At 35.3% G+C, this 22,763-nt stretch overlaps 1 protein-coding gene across 2 annotated transcripts in view; it reads left to right on the top strand.

Moving 5' to 3' along the window:
- Positions 1 to 22,763, top strand: part of LOC145666589 (ubiquitin carboxyl-terminal hydrolase 3-like) — a 121,894-nt gene that overhangs the window by 90,221 nt on the left and 8,910 nt on the right. For both annotated transcript variants that reach the window (XM_081733987.1, XM_081733988.1), the window contains exons 7-9: positions 3,061 to 3,199; positions 4,836 to 4,954; positions 6,201 to 6,394. In XM_081733987.1, coding sequence (XP_081590113.1) covers positions 3,061 to 3,199; positions 4,836 to 4,954; positions 6,201 to 6,394 — 452 coding nt within the window. The remainder of the gene's footprint in view (positions 1 to 3,060; positions 3,200 to 4,835; positions 4,955 to 6,200; positions 6,395 to 22,763) is intronic.

Raw genomic sequence — 22,763 nt, 5'->3', positions numbered from 1 at the left:
GCGTTTCTGGCGCCGTCCCTGTCTATATATCCATTTTATTCTAATTAGAACTGATATAAAGCGGATTATTATTATTACTACTACTTTTTGTTAAATATTTAGCGAAATACCATCGTAACTGATGTGGATAGTTCAAACTAACACAAAAAAATTATTAATGGTGGATACAGAATTCTCATCTACATTTTTGGCCCTATAATTTGCTTTTGCTGCAAGCCTGCCAAGAAGATAGAATGGCCCAATGAATAGCATGACCAAGGAACAGCGAGCGAAAAACCGAGCTGTTAAGTACCTCTACAAGAAGGATATGTACCCAAAAAATTCATCTTGATATGTCAGACGTTGAGAAACTGTGCAACTTCTGATGCTACTGTAGGAAATTGAGTTCCAGGTTTCCAAAAGTGTCAGATTTTCATTGATGATGATCTTCGCTCCGGTGCACCTTTAACAAGAGGTTACAAAACCCTCTGATGAAGTGGTGAACACAAATCTGTGGCAGACCATGAGAAAAATATTGGCGAGACATGTTCTCAAATGTCTGAATGCTGAGTACAGTCGGAAGAAAGTTCGTTTTCTTATCAAGTGTACTTCCTTTCCTCTGCCCTCGGAGTTGAAACCTCTCCCTGCGCCGGAGCTAAGATTTGTCAAATAGTGTCCAAATGTGGCGCCAACTAATTTTGATTTCTCCCGGACAAACTTGAGTAAATGCTTGCTTGTGAGCACATCATTCATCGTTATAAAGAGGATACAAGCAGATTTTAGTAAAATTCTTAATTCAAGATATGACTTACATCCACCATTCGAACCTGAGACAAAACAGCAGTAGAAAGCAGTAGAAAACGCCTAATCTCTAGTCCCAAAGTATTCCTTTGAAGTTGTTCTGGGTAAGGTGATGACCAGTGTTTTGTGGAACTCTGACGGTATTCTTATAATAATATCTGTAGCAAACGGTGATGCGTGACTGGAGGATACCATTGAGAACAATTAAGACGTTTAAGTATTAAAAAAACACGTAGAAAGCTAACATCGTTCTCATGCACCAAGACAACATAAAGTTCACAGTATAACATCAAACTGCGAGAAATAAAATGTTGCCTCACCAAATTTAGTATCCTCAAGTCTTCTTTTTTTTTTTTTCTTTCTTTTTTCCATTCCTACTTAATAATAAATTATATTGATGAAGGAGAGTTATTAGGAATGATGGTGATTTCCTGAACACTAGAACTCCGGATTTATTTTCAGGATCGATGTAAGAAGTTATTTGCACTAAGGAGGGATATATAGAAAATGTTTTACACCTCTGTGACCTCTGATGTTTAGATAGGTTAGGAAGTTGTAAATCAGCCCTGTGCAATACTACTATCAAAGTGTACAGCAAGAATAACTGAAAAGTTACAAAATAAAGTAAATAAAATCACACAGTAGGATTCGAACCAGATTGAAAGGTATTGAATCCCCACTAAAAGAGACAACATGCACGGCTATCGAAACAGCTACAAAGCTTTCCTCCAGTTGTATGGATAGATAACTAACATCTTAACCTTTTTTTAAAAACGATTTTTGTTGTTAAAAAGCGTGTGTGTTTTACCTACAACCAAGTTTTCTCCATTTGCCAATGTACTATTTTGTTCTGAAAGTATCATTGCATTAAGTAATAAAAGAGAAGCTGAGTATTTCAAACAGTGAATTGTGAACTGTTTAGAAGTGTCGTTATTTATTTATTTATTTTTCTTATGACTTTCTCTGCTATTACTTCAAATGTGTTGTTGCCAAACTGATAATTTTAAGGGACAGAAAAATTCAGGCGTGCAATTATATTTTTTAGAGAAGAGTACAAATTTAACGTACAATGTTTGGTTCTGATAAAGTAAGATTCACAAACATTCCTCCCGATTATTGAGGAATGTTTGCGAATGATTTTGACTTTCGTAATATTTTGGTTGGATAAACAGGAAACTGCATAATGTTGATTCTTTTCGTTCCTTACACACACCTTTATTCTCGTATCATTATTCCTCTTTGCCATACGAATGTATGAAACCTCAGACTGACAGATTTCGCAGCATTGATGTGCCTGTTCCAAAAAATTTAGTTACTGTAACTAGCTTTCCAAATTGAACCCCACACCGTGACACTCACACCTCCTATTTTACCATAGAATTATGGAATTATTGCTGTCAATCTGTGTTGTGATGTGGCAAGTTTGGATGGTTAGGCCCTTACATTCCAGACGACTGCACGTCTCAGGCGTGGCGCTAGTGTCGGTGAACTTGATCCTTGGTATGCTATGTCTTTCAGTCCCATTTGAACTGCGCTGAAACCTTGTTAAATATTTGCTAATGATACACGGAACACAGTACGCACTTTCAATACTCTTCCTAATACTCAGTGTTTCCACGAAATTATGTTGCTCTCTAGGTGTCCATTTATTTACGTCATTCGACGTGGTGTACTTATGTATTACTTATCAACCATAGTCGTAATTCATACACTAATATATATATATATATATATATAAAATATTACCGAATAGTTAATGAAGACGACGGAAAGAAGAAGCAAATATTCAATTTAAAAATAACAAAAAACATTCGCATTTATTACTTCTTATCAGGACAAATATTCGAAAAAATAAAACTCTAACCTTTTATTGTTCCATAAGTTGAATTTAGTGGTCGTCTATCGAAAGTTTGAAATGAACGAACAAGAAATACGTGTATAATGTAGGATCCTACCCCCGAGGAGGCTCGAAAATAAAGGTGAATATTCAGTATACATTGGACATTATGGTCAATTGGTAGTCTTGAAGATCTAAGTTTCAAAAACAGTGATTTTTGATGTAAAGCTTGTTTCTTTATAGCGTAAGGCTCCTTTTCTAAAGGAAAAATTATTGTAGTTTATGCAAAACGGTAATTAGTACAGTTCCAAGGAATCTGTATGGATACTTTCGATGTCTTTTGTTCTCTGAAAAGTATTACTACTAAAATAGTGGATTATTTAATTTGAACAAGTTATTAATCCTTTCCTCATAGTTATTGTTATTTTCTTCTATATTTGTAGGTGCATTGTCTGAACTGTGGTATGGAATCAAAAAAGCATGACCCTTTCTTGGATCTCTCTCTGGATATTCCAGAAAAGTTTCTGAATAATAAGAAAACAAAAGAAAACGAAGAAACAGGACCACCGTGTCATATAACAGGTTAGTAAATTATTACTGCGATGTGCATTCACGAGGGTAATTTGAGAATGTTTAAAATAGTGTTTATTTTTCAGTAATCTCCATTGACACTAATAGAGTTGGTCCAACGATTTTATAAAACTTTTAGATCGCAAAATACTTTTAGTTCAGCAAGATTTTTTTTTTTTTTTTTTTTTTTTTTTCATCTTCGGGATGAGGTGAAAGTCTAGATCTGGTGAAATAAGGCGGATGTAACAGCGAATAAAACTGCAACGACACGCTTATGTCAGCGAGCATTGTAGTGACGCAAGTTGAGTTTCTTCTTTGATGAATCTGAACGCTTTTCCATTCATTTTCTCCATAGTTTGTACAAAACCTATGCATACTATTATGCGGTGATGGTATTACCAGATGGAAAATAGCTAATAAGAAAATTACTTTTCTTTGGAGGTGGAGAATCAGAAAGCTGTTGTGGTTTTGTCTGTTATTTTCGTTTCATGATGATTATGAATCAACACATAAAATCAGTTTGATTTCTCTTACAATGAGTTAAGTTGTCCGTAGAAATTTTTCATTCCGATTCTTGTCAAGTTTCATCAGTCACAAGACCTGTTTTGCAAATGAAGTTCTTAATTCACTATTCTTCGGTCAAACTAAATTACTTTTTCAATTGTAATACCTTGAGCTCTGCAAAGCGTTAACTTCTTCAATAATGTCTGACGTGATTACAGATTTCGGTCGTCTTTTTTCGCTGGTCATCTTCATCTTTCACAATTTCTTTTAAATTCAATTTTCAATTGATAACAGTTGAAAGTCAATCAGGTCTCCTATAGTATTTTTCGTATCATTATGTATTTCTGTTGCTTTCATACTGTTCCTCATCAAATATTTAACGACCACTCGATGTTCAAAATTTGTCACTGTTTAAAATCAACACTCGTGCACAAAATTTGTCACTGTTTAAAATCAACACTCGTGCACTGCAATTGTGCGACAACAATTATCTATAGCTTAAGCAGTTGTTTACTGATCCAGACAATAATGGAAAGTTGTGATAACGGAATATGATTAATAATAATAATAATAATAATAATAATAATAATGGACTCGGTGCCGCCGACCATGGGTCATTCAGAGAACTATTAAAATGGTCTTTGTATTTATTTGAAGTGCGATTTCAAGACTGCTTAATATCTTCTAAAGGGCCGGTAATCAAAATGTTCAGAGCTCCAGTAATTTTATTTCTATAGTATGAAGGAAATCTATAAAACCGACTAGGAGTCAACTCTTTCAGCTTGTGTTCAGTTGGACAGACATCGTATAGCTTTTAGGTTACATAATCAGAATGATACGCTGCGTTTTGTAGTGTGGAATTTTAACTCAGATTTTTGACTACGAGACATAAAAATAAAAGAATTTCTTTATATCTCAGCAGTGTACATTATAACAAGTCTTAACAGTTATTAAAGTGTATAGTTTCATTGGTAAATTGTTCACGGTAAGTACTTCTTAATATTTTGGTTTACAATTATTAAAGTTGTGAAATCGACTTTGGTATACAGTTGTGTGTGTTCGGTAATTATATTTATGAAACAATATTTGTTCGTATATGCCTAATAAAAGCCTATTTGTAAGGTTTTTTTAATATTTGTTTCAGATTGTTTAACAAGTTTCATCGAAGTTGAAGAATTGGCGGAAACTGAACTCTATTATTGTAGTAATTGTAAAAGTAAACAAAGGTCAACGAAACGGTTTTGGATAAGAAGACTGCCGAATGTAAGTATTTTGATGAAAATTTAATTAACGATAAGTTTCTTTCAGTTTCCGCTCATCATCATCATCATCATATTGCATCATTAGATAGTACTTGTTTCATTTGGGAGGTCTCGTGATACTAGTTCTTCGTTAAACTGTAAATCTTAAGTCTTATGCAGCCGTAGTGCTGAAAAAGAACTTTAAACTCAAGGGAAATAGACAAATTCTAATCTTCTTATTTTACAACCAATCTTATTTCGGGTGTTTTATATACAAGTTAATTATGCATATTGCTTTTGCAAGATGATATGAATAATTTCCCACTAAATAATACTTAATGCGTAATAGGTCATGCTTTAATTTTCCACGTGTTTATTTTATGGGATAGGGAGGAACGGAAATAATTAATGAGTCCGACATTTAAATGTGGAATCGGCATTGTTGGAGGTCGCTTCATTACGGTTTAGCATCAGAAATTGACTCAAATGGATGAATTCAGGTATAAGTTATATTGCTAATAAGACATTTTATGATTGTTCTGTAAGGTTGTTACACCTGGAAAATACAGAAACTGAATTTCTGTGTTTTACTTAAAGCGATTTTATAAAATTTAAGGTGTTGATGTTTTTGGTGTATTCATTGGAACATCTAAAAGGTAATTGGGAATCCACTGTTGTGCTATTATTAAGTCAGCGATCGAGTGGTAAATGCAGAAACCTCAGTTCCGTATTCGTCGATGACTGTTCACATCTCGGTTTTGTTTCTTTTCTTTCTTTCAGTAATCTTTATCTTTGTTACAGTGTCTTTAATATTTTAACAAAAGTAAAACTGGAAATGCAGTATTAAAAAAAAAAAAAAAAAAAAAAAAAATCTAAAATGATAACCAAAGAATCTTACAATTGATACATAAATAGTCTAGGTATTTCTTTAAAAAGTAAACCTGCGTTAAATCTTTCCGAACATTAATCTGTTTCGGTTATAATGTTTATAAGTTTCGTTGAGCTCAAGAGTAGAGGATTAAAATAGCACTAAAGACCGGAGATTGTCAAACCTACAAATATACTTTAAAAAAGTGAATTGTTTATTACTTGAATGAGGGACAATAAACAGGTGTACATTGAGGTCAACTGTAACGCTTTCTTTCTTGTGTAATCTTATTTCGTGTTTCTTTACTAGGGAGGTAGTTTTGCGTAGAGATATATATTCATTTATTGTTAATAATGAGCTAGTTTTTTCACCTAAATTAAAAACAAATTTTTGTTTATAGGTGCTATGTCTCCATCTGAAAAGGTTCCGGTGGCACAATTTCTTTCGAACGAAGCTTGACACATATATTGCATTCCCTCTGACTGCTCTAGATATGTCGAAGTATATTCTAACGAATTTACATGAGACTAGGAGGTCTGGTATGGGAAGTAATATGTACGATTTAGCTGCTGTTATCGTTCATCACGGTTCTGGGTAGGTATTTTTTTTTTTATTATTATTATTTATTATTATAAGATTTCTCTGGTATTTCTAACAAGTAATAGTGACGTTGATTGACGACACTATAAATTTCTGTAGAACATACAATGAAACAAGTGGGGAAGCAAACACTTTAAGATATTGTTTATCATTGTGCAATTTGACGTTTATTACGCAAAATTTGTGTACTGGCAAGTTACTCGTTGACAAACAATACCTGTCATTCAAGACTTTATTTTCTAAGTACGAAACAGTTGATATTTTCAAATTAGGATATTTCCTTCTCTGTATTTTGCATCTTCCTTCTGTGCCATGAACTTAATTATATATGCGCGTACACATATACTAGAGCCACTATTTATATTTTGACCCTAACAATGAAAAAACAGTAATTTGTCATTGAAAATTGATTTATTGTTTTTCGAAATATACTCCTTTATGAACAATACACTTTTGCTTTCGTTCGAACCATTTGTCAAAGCATTTTTTCCAATTTTCTTGAGACATCTCCACAATATGGTTTTTGAACGCATCAGCTGCTTCTTCCGCCGACGAAAATCGTTGTCCACACAATTTATTTTTGACATTCGGGAATAAGTTGTTATTGGGTGCCAAATCAGGACTGTACGGCGGATGACCCATCAATTCGATTTTTTGAGTGTTCAAATAATCGGTTGTTAGACGAGATGTGTGACAGCTCGCATTGTCTTGAAGAATGATCCGAGGGCGCTTGTTTGTTTTCCGTATTTGACCGAAGACTTCCGGCAAACAAATTGTTGTGCGCTATTCAGAGTTGACCGTACCATTCAGAGTCGAGTACGTTCCTCGAAAGGCACAGTTGCCACATGACCAGTTTTCCCGAAAAAACAGGCTACCATTTGTCTTGATGTGCTTCGAGCGCGAACAACTTTTGTTAGATTTGATTCTTCTTGAAACACCCATACAGTCGACTGCTGTTTACGATCCGGCTCATATACATATATCCATGATTCGTCACCTGTTAAATCTTATATACGTCTTTTGAAGCACCGCCATTGTATTTATTGAGCATTTGTATGCACCAATCGACGCGAACTTCTTTTTGAGTTTTTGTCAAATTATGTGAAATCCAACGAGAACAAACCTTTCTCACAGCTAAATGATCATGTAATATTTTGCATGATCATGTACATGCTGGTGGAACTAATGCCTAGGGTTGCCTCAATTTCACAGTATGTCACATGACGATCTTGCAGTATTAGGTTTTGCACAGCATCAATGTTTTCTTGGATAACAACTGACTTTGGACGACCTTCGCGAATTTGGTCAAAGAGCGAATGACGGTCACGAGTAAAATCGTTATACCAGTGTTTCACGGTAGCAAAGAATAGGGCTTCATCGCCAAGTGTGGACGTAAGTTGATCGATTCACTCTTGTCTTGATAATTCACGTCGAAAATCGTAATAAATTCTCGCACGAAAATTTTCACAAGTTAATTCCATTTTTCTGTTGTCATACAATCTTCAAGTCGACGTAACCAACACAAATAAAGCTACTGACAAAACATTTGAAGTACGTTGTGATCAACAATGTCAAACATTTCTATGCAAACAAAATATAGCGCCTTACTACAATCAGTGTTGCCAAGGCTCAAAATATAAATAGTGGCCCTCGTATAGTTCTCGACAACTTTTCTTCCAACTTAGGCGGCATAACAATACAAATTTAATTTAATACATAGGACTACACATTTTGCCCGTAAATTATTTAGGCGCTAAATTCATATTTGGTACCCATTATCAAGCTTTGACTCGATAAATCTGACCACTAGCGTAAAATGTGGAAATAAAGTGTGCTAAAAAACATTATATCCGAATTTTTTATTATATTGACTTTTCAGTCATTGATCACAAAATTTACATGTAATTTGTTTTGAAACATTTTTAAACACACATCACAGATATACAGTGGTGGAATCGTATGTAAGAATACGCAGTAGAAATCCTCGGATCTAACTAAAGTTAGTCCATAAGAAGAAAGTGATGATAGGTGGTAGTGGTCTCAAAATGGAACCTGTGAAATATCTCGAACATCTTATACATGGTGTTTGAAAATATCCAATACCTAGCTTATAATAGTATGTTCCGAGTGGCCACACACATCTGTTTGGGAAGGTGCCCGACCATAGATATGTTAAATGTGTGTCTATGGTATAGTATTTTACGGTCGCTGAGATCTTGGCATAGCTGGGTTATGGTCGTTCCGCCACCGTGTTTCACATTTGTTCAAACAATATATTTTCATGTGGAAATAAATAACTGTAGCAGACCAAAGCAGTAATCGATTATCAGGATCACCGTAGATTTCCAGATTGAAGCATGTCTAATTAGGAGTTAGTTGGTTCTTTATAATTCATTCATTGTAAAGATATTAAGCTGTGAAGTACACTTTTATATTTGTGGAATAGAGCAGGAACTTCGTCTTATTTTCTGAAGGTACAGCCTATTTCAAAAAGGATGACCGCATTGATTGTGGGTGTTTCGTGCAAAAAAATTTCTAAGTTGAACTTCAGGTATTTGCGGAAACAGTAAACCAAAGATGCGAGGTTCGAGTCCCCAAGCCAACCTTCGCAATCGAGAAATATTGTGCAGATGTTTTTTCTTCTTCTAAGTGTAATAAGACATATTGAAATGCTATTAAGTGTAGAAAAAGTAACCTTCATTGAAATACCGAATGATGTAGTATTTCGAGACTGTGTATATATGTGAGCACATGAGGGTTTTGTCACCTACGTTTCTGTACGTAAAAGATCATTTCCTGTGTGTCCAAAGGGAAGACAGCGAACATACAGGTAGTGGACACTGAAACTCAAACACCTTCGCAAATAGCATAGGATATTCACGGGAACCATCTGGTAGTTTATATTGTACTTTTGGACAATGAGTCACGAGTGTGGGACCTTGGTAGTAACTCCAGTAGAAGAGGTTCGTCAGTGAACGTTAAATAGTGTGTGGAGTGTGGAGCGGTATAATGGGGGGTATATCCGACTTCGAAAGAGGATAGGTGGTAGAGACGTCTCTAGCAGCTGCATCTGTGTCCAAAACTGGAACACTTTGTGACGTCTCACGTGCTACAATATCCAGAGTGATGTGTGCATATGAATAGGAAGGACGAACCATATCCAGAAGGAGCAACTACAGGGGCAAACGGAAGTTGTCCGAAAGGAACGTCGGGACATTGACAAGGATTATTGCATGAAAACGGAAAACCACCGTATCGACAGTTACCGTAGAAGTAAATATAAACGCTTCACGGAATCTACGTGCTCGAAAACACTCCGTCGATATTTGCATAAAACAACCATTCATGACAAGTTGCGATACCGAAGCCTTTCATTATTATATAGCATAAATGCCGCAAAGTGAGTTCATTGGTGCCAGAGGCATAAAGCCTGGATGTTTAATGTCCTAAGGTGTGTCATATTGTCGAATGAGTGTAGTAACACTCCAACAATAGGCCAGTGTTCGTCTGGAGAAGCCCCTCTGATGCATACAACCCAAACTGCTTGGTATCCACAGTCAAACATGAAGGCGAATTCGTGATTGTTTGGGGTACAATATCGTGGCAGATTTGGGACCCCTCATTGTTCTAGAGTCTTGGTCACTGCCAAAGACTATAAGACCATTCTGGTGGACTATTTACACCCTGTGGTTCGAACATACTTCCCGGATAGTGGTGCGGTGCTCCAGAATGATAACAAACTTCTCACAGAGTGGTTCGATGATTATTATGACAATGAGGTTAAACATCTGTCATGGCCCGCTCAATCACTGGATTTCAACATTATTGCGCCTGTATGGAGTTTGTTAGAGGATCGAGTGACGAAACGTTTCCCTCCACTACGTGTATGTGCTGAACTGTTCACTGCGGTGCAAGAGCAGTTTCTGAAAATTCCTCAGCAAACGGTGCAGGATCTCTCTAAACCTTCCACCGTCGTGTTGCTGCTGTACTGGCCGTCAAAGGCACCGTATTAAATACAAATGATGGCTTTCCTCCAGGTGTTTCACTTTCAATGTCCTGCCTGTAGTTCAATCTATAATTCTTGCATCTATAGTAGAATGAAAAAGTCAAAGGAGAAAGAAAACAGTTTTTGCAGTGAAAGGAACTCGGCAGGAGTGTTCATGTTAGTTCAGTAGTAAAGCGCTGGACTGCTTATCACAAGGTCGTGAGTTCGATTCCCGCTTGGGACAAAAGGTAATGATATATATTTCTTAATGCATGAATAATTATATAAAATAATTACATTAAAATAAATCAGTTTTATACAGTCATTTTAAGACACAAGTAATTATAATGTTATATTTAAACATCTGAGATATGGATGCTGACAGAACGTCAGTATATTTATGTGAATGTTAAATTAAGTAAAAGGTGTAATAGCAGTAAATAAATGTGTGTTATGTATTATCTGATCTAATTACAGCATGGGATTTATGTTCTTAAAGATAGTATTATAATCGTTAAATGTAAGAAATTAGTATGTGGCGTGTATTTAATTCACTGCTAAAATTGTGTATTATTATATTTACAATTTATTCGTTTATATACAATTCATATTTATATACAATACTAGCTCAGAAATTCATGATCACAGTTATCCAGAGTAAAATGCACTAGTTATTGTATAGTTTGAGTAAAGCGATTTGTTTGACACTTTTGAAATTATTTGCATTTCTCCTCACACTTCACGCGAGAGAATGAAACATACGTAAGTGTATTTCAATAAACACTTCAACCTGAAGTTTTGTAACTTATCTTACATAAGAACCAGCGGTGGTTGAATATATTTCTACATTTTAGGAAATCATTAACTCGTTTCCGAATTCCAGAATGTCGAAATTTCGGAATTTATCAACTGTAGAAAATGAAAGTTCCATATTAAAAATATGAAACATGACTTAAAAACTCGACAGGGTTGCAGAAAAGAAACCGTATTCGCTAATTGAGTAATTAGTAATCGTAGAAGTAAATTCGAATATTTTCATTGTCATTTGTTGTTTGTCTTTAAACATCTACTCAAATTTAATACAACATTTTCAACAAATATGAGTATCATTGTAGATCTAACACCAGAAAATCTAAGTCATAGTTCTTCGGTTTGTGTTCGTTAGCTCACTGGTAGAGCGCGAGATTCCCAATCGTGAAGTTTTGAGTTCAAAGGCAACAGAGACTTTTCTTTATTAGTAGAATTGCACAGAAATATGATACAAGGAGTGGTTGCTATGAGAAATACTTAGCAACGTTTAGTTAGTCCTAGAAAGGACTGTTGAGTGAATTGGAGTGTGGATACTAATATTATGTCCAAGACTTTTCTAATACATTTATTAGTTCCATTTTTCTGGACATGGATTACCGACAAATCTATTTCCTTCCCCCATCTCCAGCCATGCCTCCGGCCATACCAGGAAATGGCTGCCCAAATCATCACTGCCATGCTTCACTCTTGGTAACAAGACAGTCTGTATCGTGCGCTTATGCTGGCGTTCTTCACACGTAAACTCGACAAGCAGTTGGAAACAATGTAAAGGAAGATTCATCCACCAGATGATAGTCTTCCACTGCTCCATTGTCTAATTTTTATGGGCCTTGCATCACTGTCTCCGTATAACAGCATGGCCAACAGTCAGGAGTGGTTTGAGAATTGAAGATCAGCCATGAATACTCTTCTTGTGGAATTCTCTTCGGACTGTTTTGACGCCAACAGAGTTTGTAAGCACTGTATTTAGCTCAGCTGTGATTTTGGCGCTGTGGTGATGTTTGTTCACAATCCTACCGAATGTTCATCTGTCTCTGTCACATTCACAATCCTACCGAATGTTCATCTGTCTCTGTCACGCAACACATACTTTCGTCTACGCTGGTGCTTCGATGATGCAGTTTTTCCGGAACACTTGTAGGCACTCATGATCTTCGAGTGTCTCTCTTAATACACCGAACATTTCCACTACTTTCCTCTCGGAATCTCTCACCATACGCGCACCCACAATTTGCCCTCTTTGAAACTGTATGATTCACGATAACTTGCACGGACCGGTCGCTAAACTGCAACTGGCCCACCTGTTTATTGGCCAGGTTTTATACCTTACAGGATGTGCCGGTGACCACAGCGACACTTACCATTCAGACGCAAATCGTTTGATCGTTTGCAATGGCTACCATCCATTGTCCATATCTCTCTCTCTCTCTCTCCCTCTCTCTCTCTCTCTCTCTCTCTCTCTCTCTCTCTCTCTCTCTCTCTCTCTCTCTCTCTCTCTCTCTCTCTATATATATATATATATATATATATATATATATATATATATATATATATATATATATATATATAATAATATGTGTGTGTGTAGAAAGTGACCCAAAAGTAGATATAGACTCCTGCATTGATCAAGTATAACATTCTAGTTTATGGATTTATTTGCTTTGGCTCTTCTGAGCATAAGATGTAAGTAAAAACACATTAAGAGCCTGCCTTACTAAAAATAATACAAAATTTACAATTTTTCTTTTGCTTGTTTATTCATCAGTGAAAGGAGATAATGAAATGCAAGTTATCACAATCATAAATAATGCTATTCTACAACGGAAAATATGGACCTGAAGAATGTTCAGTGTTGCCATCCATAGAAATTACAGTGTTGCCAGAAAAACAATTTCCCTAAAATCTAAGTTAAGGCAGCAAGTAGAGGAACAAACTCAACTGCATTTGGTTACGTATCATATTGTTTTGGTTTCCTGTAAACTACTTTTTAAATAATAGTTGTATTTAGTTTGTAATAAACAAAATAGTTTTAACATACAGTTATTAAAACTAAATAATAATGTTAATTAAAAAGTAGTTCACAAAAAACCAAAACAACACTATACGTAATCAAATGCGGTTGAGTTCATTTTTCTATTCGCTGTCTTAACTTAGATTTTAGGGAAATTGTTTTTCTGGCAATACTGTAATTTCTATGGATGGCAACACTGAACATTCTTCAGGTTCATATTTTCTGTTGTAGAATAGCATTATCTATGATTGTGGTAAGTTGCATTTCATTATCTCCTTTCACTGATGAATAATCAAGCAAAAGAAAAATGGTAAATTTCGTATTATTTTTAGTAAGGCAGGCTCTTAAGAACAAATAATAAAGAAACTGTGTCTGACTGATGGATAACAATAAGAAATGATATAAAATGCAATACGGTACTGTATACCTACTTTTGGGCCACCCTGTATATATATAAACTAATTTATTTTAATGTAATTATTTTACATAATTATTCATGCATTGAGAAATTTATCATTACATACTAAAAAGTTTGTATCAAACGGGAATAGAACTCACGACTTTACAATTAGAAGATCCCACACTTTATCACTGAGCTAACATGAACACACTTGCCGAGGTCTTTCTGAAGAAATATACCTGAATTTCCAAAACAATGACATTCATATCCGTTGCAAGTGGTGTTGTTAATCTTTTCAGTCTACTGTGAATGTGAGAACTGTGTTCGCTGTCTTTCCTTTCATTGGATTTTTTTTTTTTTTTTTTTTTTTAACGTATGGAAATTTAGGTGACAAAACCAGCACATGCTCAACGTATTAGATAATTTTAAAATATTTTATTACTTATTTCAATGAATGTACTTGTTTCTAAAATTAATAAGATTTCAACATATCTTATTGTACTTAAAAGAAGAAAAACAATTTTTTCTCGATTGCGAAGGTTGGCTTGGAGTCTCGAACCTGGCATGAAAATATCCGAAGTTGGACTTACAGAATTTTCAACAAAAACAACGTAATCAGTGCGGTCAATCTTTTTGAAATAGAATGTACATAGATGAAAAGTTTGTCCCGTTTTCTTATTCTCAGTTAGTCATTGTAAAATGGCATTAAAGGTGTTAGTGCTCATATACTTCCTTGAGTTTAACGTTCCACTATTGTGCATCGAGGCTAAGGGAGACGGTGATAAAGAAATGGATGATAATGGTGGATGGAATTAGTGGGAGGCTCCAAAGCAAAATGCTTTTCAACTTTCTGCGACCATTTACGAAAAATTCAAAAACTTTCTGCAACATTTTAGTAATGGCGTAGTAAAATTATAACGTAAAATTTTCAATCGCATAAAAGTAAAGAAGGCTTTTACTATTCTATTTTTTTTTTAACTTATAGGCTTTTTATTTACGAAGAAATATGCAGGGAGTTTATAGGGTGTATAATAACTGAATAAGTAACCGATCAAAAAATTCCCGCATGTTACTCAAAAAGAATAACAGAAAATATATTTTTTTTATTTTTTACATCTTTTAAGCAATGAATCATTTAAGTTTCCTCGAATCCTTACAGCTTTGAATGTCACATCATTAGGCATTAATTTGTCACCAGGAATATTCTTGAAATGGTTGTGGTATTGACTATCACATTTCTGGCATAAAGCCATTTTCAAAAATTCCCTGTTCCCTTGTAACCAGCAGGTGGTTCATTTATCTACATGTAAGCCAACATATCAATTACGTCGATCTCCTCAAACGAAAAATTATTAGCTGCAGGGCGGTTAATCATAAAATTGCTAATTAGAGACTCCCAGTTTTCACTAATTGTCCTGAGATATCCATTTTCTGTGTATCACAATCACATTATAACTACGACGGCAGTGCTATCAAGTAATCCATAAATGTAATCAATCAATCCAATAATCCATCAGCGTATTATCATGACTACCAAACGTTTGTTCTAAATCGTGTTTTATTTACGGGCAGGAAAATCTTCTGCAACCGTAATCTTTATTTATAGAGTAGACAATCTTCCTTAGGCAGTAGTTTTTGTCCAGAGGTTAATCATGTTTCTGCATCCCTCATTTTCTTTCTGTGTCATTGTCGCACCGTCGCCTGGTGTTCTGCTTTGGGACGGGAAGAAATGGTAGAACCCTGAGATAACTCACGCACATGGTATTTGTTCACCACAAAATCCACTTTCATGTGCTTTCTGAAAAATAAAGTAGAAAAATATAGAACACATTCTAAATACCTTCTTATACGTGTGTTTGAGAACATTAGTATTTCTCTAAGCAAGGAAAACAGTAAAAACAACAATCAATTCGTTATAAAAAGGATTGTTTCACAATTTGTTATATTTTAAGCACCTACTATTTTTAAACAGGGTTGTTGAAATTATTTTCTCCGGCCCAAAATTCCCCAGTGGGTTTTATTTTGTAATACCCACATAAAAATAAATAAATAAATAAAACCCAGAAATGCCCATCTCAGAAAATACTCTTCAAAACTTGGATTGAAATATTAACATGATTATAATTACTTTCTTAGTGTACTTCTTAGTGTATGCCTAGATTCAAAATTGGCATAATATATGTATTTACAACCAGAACAGAACAGAACACCATTGAAAACAAAAAAGGTTTGGGAATCATTCATAATGAATTTTATGTGCGCTCGATCAAAATCGCTACACGGGTAAACGGTTAAACGGTTTGGAATGAATTTTTGAATGCAGCTATCACATACTTCGAACTAGGTGTTTAATCAGGTTACTTTGATTAAAATGGGGGGAGCGGATGGTCAAAATATATGCGAAAATCTTAGTATCTCTCGATTTTGTCAAGTTAGGAAGATGACATTTTTATGTAAATTTCCCACTAAAAGTAAGTGGACTCGTGTTCCAGTACTTTTGAGTTTCCATTTAAGTGGAAAAGGGAAGTATTTTCTATAATTTGAAAGCGATTTTACCTGTTGTTTCTGATCTCATCACACAAGGAAACGGTTAAGCAGTTTGAAATGAATTTTTGAACATAAAGAAGTAGTTAGTTCCTACCCTGAGCTGGGATTTTCATATTACTTTGATTCAAGGGCACATCCTAGGAGAAGGAGTAGAGGAAGTTCAAAATTCATTAAAAAAAAAAAAAAAAAAAAAAAAAAAAAAAAAAAAAAAAAAAAGTATGTCACGAGCTCGCCAAGTTAGGAAGATTAAACTTAGTATATAAAATTTTAATTAAAAATAAGCTGGCATCTGTTGTAGTGTTTCTGCAAATTTTCGTTTTAAGGAAGAGGGGGTGAATTTCCATGATTCCTTTGTTCACATTGAAAGCGATGTTGTCTGTTGTTTGTGATCGCGTCACGGGAAATGCTTGAACAGTTTGAAATGAGTTTCAGAAGATATTTAGTACCTACCTCAAGCTGGGATATTATTATGTAACTTTCCTTAAAGGGCTTAAGGGAAGGGGAAGGTAATTTTCCTAAGGGAAAAAGGGCTTAAAAATTCATGCCAAAAATAGAATATCTTACTACACTTTCATTGATATACGTATCCTAAGGGGCGGACGAGGCTCAAACATTTTCATTGAGCCTAATTCTCTCCGTACAAAGAATGGGCACTTCAGCTAGTATGAAATCAAAAGTAATGCAGCTATATTTCCTTTGTTTTTGTTATATACTTGGGTATTAATATAAAGAGATAAAATGTCTTTCTCCATGTGTCAATTAATTACAAAAAAGAGAACGCTTCACTTGAAAAAGGAAATTACTAAAGATACACCTCTATCTTCTCAACATTAATGGCAATCAGATCGTGGAACTCCCTAATTCTTCTTGCGTATCTGATGGAGTATGTAAAACACAGTACAATTATTGTATGCTTCAAAACTCCTTTAATCAGTGGCGGCTGGTGGATTGTGGTCTCGGGTGTTGCAGTACGAACGATTGGAGATGGAAGACATAAACTGGACTTATTGATTAATCATTTTAACCTTAGATGCAAGTACTATGTGGCATATGAAAATAAATAAAATAATGTTTAAAAGAACTAAAAATTAATGTAGAAATTTTTATCAGATTACTCACCTTATTTAAATAGAAAGTCCATTCTTCTCTCTTTGATTGCAGCAAATCTGTCTATTACACGCTGGTTGAAGTCTGGTATACCCATTATCAAGTCTTTTTCAATGGAGAGCATAGCCAATGCTGATAACCTTTCTTGAGACATCGAATTTCTTAAAAATGTCTTAATTCTTTTCAATGTGGAAAAACACCTTTCTCCTTCTGCTGATGTCATAGGTACAGTTAATATCAACTTCAGAAGCTTTGTAGATTCACTGAATGATTTTTCTAAATTATTCTGGACAATGAATTCTAGCAAACCCACAGCCCCCGACAGGGATCGAAATTCCTCTGCAGCGTAGATTGAAGACAGTTCGTGACAGAGCTTAGTGTTGTCGAAAAAACTGTAAATTGAACACACTTTATTGACTGTTTCTCTCGGAAAACTTACAGCATACTCTGGAAACATATCTGGTGAAAACAACATTGCTGCCATAAGATGTCCTGTGAATTTAAACCGGGTTTTAGCTTCGCAAATTATAACATCACATACTTCTTTAGCTTCTCTGTTCCATTCTGTACTGTCACTCTTCCTCTTTTTTGATTCTCTCTCTGTAGATTCTATTCCCTTGTTCCTGTCGTCATCAATTTGATTTCTTATTGCATTAATGTTCTTTTCAAAGTTTAAAATCGCCTGTTGTGCAGAAGAAGGGTCAATTTCTCTCTTTTGAAGCTGCCCAAACAAAATTTCTACAAGTGGCATTATTTTGCTGAAGAAAGATAGCCAAAAATTGAAGTGGTGACTGATAAGGATTTTTTTTAGGCCATCAGCCTGGTGGATTGTATTTGCATTTTTTATCTCATCCATCGTTAGTATCTTATTCATGCACTGGATGATGTCTTTTTTATGGTCAAATACGGTATTCACACTTCTAGATATAAAATTCCAACGAGTATTACTTGCGCGAGGCAACCGTTTCTGAACTATTGAATCCAAAACTGCGGTTCTCTGTGGGCTACCAGAAAAAAATGTGCAAATACCTTGTAAATTAGAAAAGAAAACTCTTACATTTCTATTTACGGAAGCAGCTTTGCTCATAACCAAATTAACTTGATGAGCGTAACAATGTATATATTCGGCACTAGGAAAAGTGTCTTTAACTATTGCTTGTACCCCCCTAGAAGAACCAGACATAACAGATGCACCGTCATAGGTTTGTGCAATTAATTTGCGTGAATTTTCATGAAGACCTAACCTTTGGTTTTTCAATTCTGCAAGCAAATAAGAAGCTAATGTTTCAGCATCGTGCTTTGGTGGTGAAATAAAGTTCCAAAAGCGTTCTACTGGTTTGCCCTTTACTACGTACCGAAAAACGATAACCATTTGAAATATATTTGAGATGTCACTTGTTTCGTCGGCTATAATAGCCAGGAAATCAGCTTCTTTAATTTCATGTGTTATTTCTTCCTGACAGACTTCAAACATTACTTGTAGGAGCTCATTCTGGATCGTTTTCGACGTCCCTTTAAACACTGTAGCTTTTTCTAAATGGTTTCTCAAAGCAACGTCTAACTCTGAACTGAAATCTATTAATCCTCTAAATACTCCCGGATTGGAGGACAAGTCAGTTTCATCGTGCCCTCTTAAAGCAAGTTCAAAAACGCCACAAAAACGAACACAGTTTATGATAATATTCAGTACGTACCTGTTATGTTTGACTTTTTCATTGTGTTCTTCCAGTTTTCTCCTATAAGCACTGTCCAATTGCGAAGCAATATTTACTTTTCCAAAAAGTGTGAATTTTAAAACACTTCTCAAATGTGAAGCCGAAGATTCGTGTTTTTTTACGTTTGAGCATAAATGGTTTAAATCTGTTACGCCTGATTTTGTCCACGACTCTTCACCACCAAACAACAAACACGGAAAGCAAAATAGTGCATTTTTTACTTCGCACCCACACAACCAATCATTACTATTGTATATAACTTTTTTGAACACTCTCCTGAACTGCCTTTTACCTGTTTTTATGCTCTGCACTATATCTAAGTCTGGCATTGGCCTTCCAAGTTCTTTAATCGCAAGTTTCTCCTCAGCCGAGAGCTGGGAAAATGACTTCTTCTGTAAATTATTTACAGAATTCATTGTATAGAATTGATTCAGAACTGTAAATCACTCACAGGATTAGAACACATACACAACGCAATCACTGAAAAACGAAACACACTCGAAAGGTATATGAATCAGGAATGCCACATATACACCAACACACACGTGCATGAAAGAAAAACAACATTCCAAATCATCAGTCTTCGTTGTAAGCACTGCACCATGAATGGAATATAGAACGTTGCTCCCACATGAGACTAAACAATGCTTATTAATGTTATACGTTCTGATAAGCAAACTCTGAACCTGCCAAATGTAGGGTCAGCATGTAACAGGAGCCACAAGGAACGCCAAAACAAACAGCATTGCTAACTAATTCCAAATGCACTGTAGCGTTTTCCATCACAGTTGTATACGGATAGTCGACATTAGTATAAAATACATTTATTTTATGAAAGAATTATGTATATACAAAAATAATATCCACAGAGTGGGAGATGTTTTACAATTTTTAACATAAACGTCTGGTGCTATAATGCTTTGGAAGGAAGAAATGTGATCTTTTATTACATTAACCCAGGTTCTAAGGCATAACAGATTTTTTTCTTGATTGGCAATTCTTGTCAGAAGCAAAAGCACGCATGGTTGCTAGTTATACGAATTTCGTTGTGTTTGGAAATTTAGAAAACATAGTAATTTTTGAAGTATGATTCTTTGAGTTGACTTTAAGTTTAATGTCTCGTTCAGCAGTGAGGCTACATGCCACGTGGACCTACTGATTAACGTGGAATCCGAACCACTTGAGTTCCCACCGGGAATCGAACCCGGGTACCCCGCGCCAAAGGCGCGTACGCTAACCGCTTAGCCACGAAGGAGCTCAAGTATGATTCTTTATATTGATGTATTAAAATTGTATTTATAAATTACTCTGCTGCTGAACGGGACGTTAAATTCATAATCAACTCAACTCATAAATTATTCTACAAGAATCCTTCATTATCTACATAAGCTAATAATTAATTTGTAAATGCGTGTTTACTTTCATTTGCTTTCTAAGCTACTACGTATTTTTTTTCTTATTTTATAATTCTGTGATTACTTGTTTTAAAAAGGCATCATTATATTGGTTTGCTTCAGCACAATCCCGTAATTTAAATATATGAAAGGATAAAAATGGATTTCGTTTGTTTCTTGATAGTGTAATAAAATTTAGAAATCTTTCGTAGTGCGAAAAGCATTCTCGTTCACTAAAACCCGTGCCGTGTTGCAGAAGCACTGCAACGACCAGTCCCTTTAACTTCTGAGATAGGGGAAAGGAGACTTAACAATCGCTCCAATTCCCGCGCTGAAGGAATCTGGTCGTTGTATGCTTGCTGCAACGCAATATAAATTAGAGACTCTTGATGGGCTGTTTTCTCGTTTTTGAAAACGGATTAATGGATTTTACATTTACAGAAGTAAAAAGCATATTATTTAAAATATATATGAGAGTAAAATAAAGTAAAATTTTTCATTTTTTACTACTACTGTTAATAATATTTTTTCTTGAAAAACTTTGGTCGTTGCGCAACGCTGCAACACTACCATTAGCCGCCACTGCCTTTAATCGTAAAAATATATTGTTAGAAACCAAATTGGTAATTGAAAATGAGAAAAAAATCCATTTCCAACATTTCAGTTCTTCAAGATTCTAGAAAAACAACATTCATTCAATAAAGTTATTTTTTTTATCTCTGGCTCCTGAATTTGTACTATCCCAGTATTTGCTCCGCGTGTTTTAATTGAAACTCAGGACGGCTGGCTCAGGGATTTGAATCATAAGTGTAAGAGGGGATTTTATTCCTATTCTGCATTACGTAAAACTATCGACCTCTTTGTTACTCTAGAAAATTGTGTACTTCCTTCTTGCTAGAAATCCAAATATAAGCGAGTGTCAATGGTGCAAAGTGTCTCACGAAACGCGTATGGGACTTCACGGATTCCTTGTGCATCATTATTATTATTATTTGTTATTTCTAAGCGTAGTTCAATGTCTCATGATTATGTACCACGGCTAAGAGAGACTGTGATTATATGGATAATAATGGTGTCATGACGAAACCAGCCCGAGAAACCGATGCACACGATGTTTGTCCACCACTAAACGCACTTGGCGGAAGCTGGGATCGAACTAGGAACCCGCGCCAGACGTGAACTACCGCAGTTTCACAAAGAAATTCCATAGTTTCGTGTATACAGTAGAACATATATACTTAAATGGTATATTAAGTAGGAATATGGCTTTAAATATACGTACAAAATTTAATAAAACCCAATATTACCCAATAAAACCCAATTTTGCCCAATAAAACAATTTTATCCAATAAAACCCACTGGGCTGGGTTTTTTAAAAAAGAAACCTGGGTTTCTCGCAACCCTGTTTTTAAAAGAATGAGACTTAGAAATAGTACCTTCTTTTTTCTTTTTTAAAATCAAAAATGAATGTGAATAAAATTTATATGCAACTTTTTATATTATCAACACATTCCAAAGTTTTTATCATGTGTTGCCAGAAGAAAAGAAGAAACAAAACTAATTTGAAACTTCTTTGTCAATCTTAGTAGGTATGAGGGTTTTAAGTAAGGTCCGATTGTCAATAGAAACAAAACTAGTAAAGACAGTGCCATACAATTTTGGTTATTTCCTGTGCATACATTAAGCTATTTTTGTACATAGTTACCATGTTTGTTTAAACATTTATCATAGCGTTCGACAAGTGCCCACGTCGTAGAAATCATCCGCCTGTAAGCGAAGCTAATCTTCAGTCGTTGTTTTCACCTTCGGTTATTGGTTATCTTCGTTGTTTCTGTCGAAATGCCTACGCGCGCTGTTCTCCCATTGTGCCTTGTTCATGAGGCAATACCAGTTGCATTCGTAGCGTCAGTGTGTGTAGTTCATTGTGGGCAGTTGAAATGTTTCGCCAAATTAAACGTCCCGCCAAGTGTGAAAAAAGTCTGATTCGATTTTTGACGACAAGCAGCGTGTCAGCAGTGGAAATGTCAGATATGTGAGATGTACGGCCGGAATGCAATGAGTGACAACAAGGTGCATAAATAGTTGATTTACAGTTTAACGTCCCTTTTAACGGCGAGGCTATATGAGACGGGATCTGCTGATTAACGTGGAATCCGAACCACATGAGGTGCATAAATAGGTAAGACCGTTCAAGGACTAGCGGGACAATATTAATCATGAAACGCGATCGGGCCGACCTTCCGTAATCGGCGAGTTGGTGCGTCCAGTTGACGCAAAAATCCATGAAAACTGGCGTTTCACCATTCCCATGTTGTCACTGAAATGTCCACATTTTTCACGATCGGTGCTATACACAGAAGTTTCTGAAACCTTGAAATTCCGAAAGCTGCACAC

This window comes from Thermobia domestica, chromosome 12 (assembly GCF_964235325.1).
Source record: "Thermobia domestica chromosome 12, izTheDome1.hap1.1, whole genome shotgun sequence".
Taxonomy (NCBI): Eukaryota; Metazoa; Arthropoda; class Insecta; order Zygentoma; family Lepismatidae; genus Thermobia; species Thermobia domestica.
Note: the sequence above shows the minus strand (reverse complement) of the source record. Positions and strands in the feature narration are given on the sequence as shown.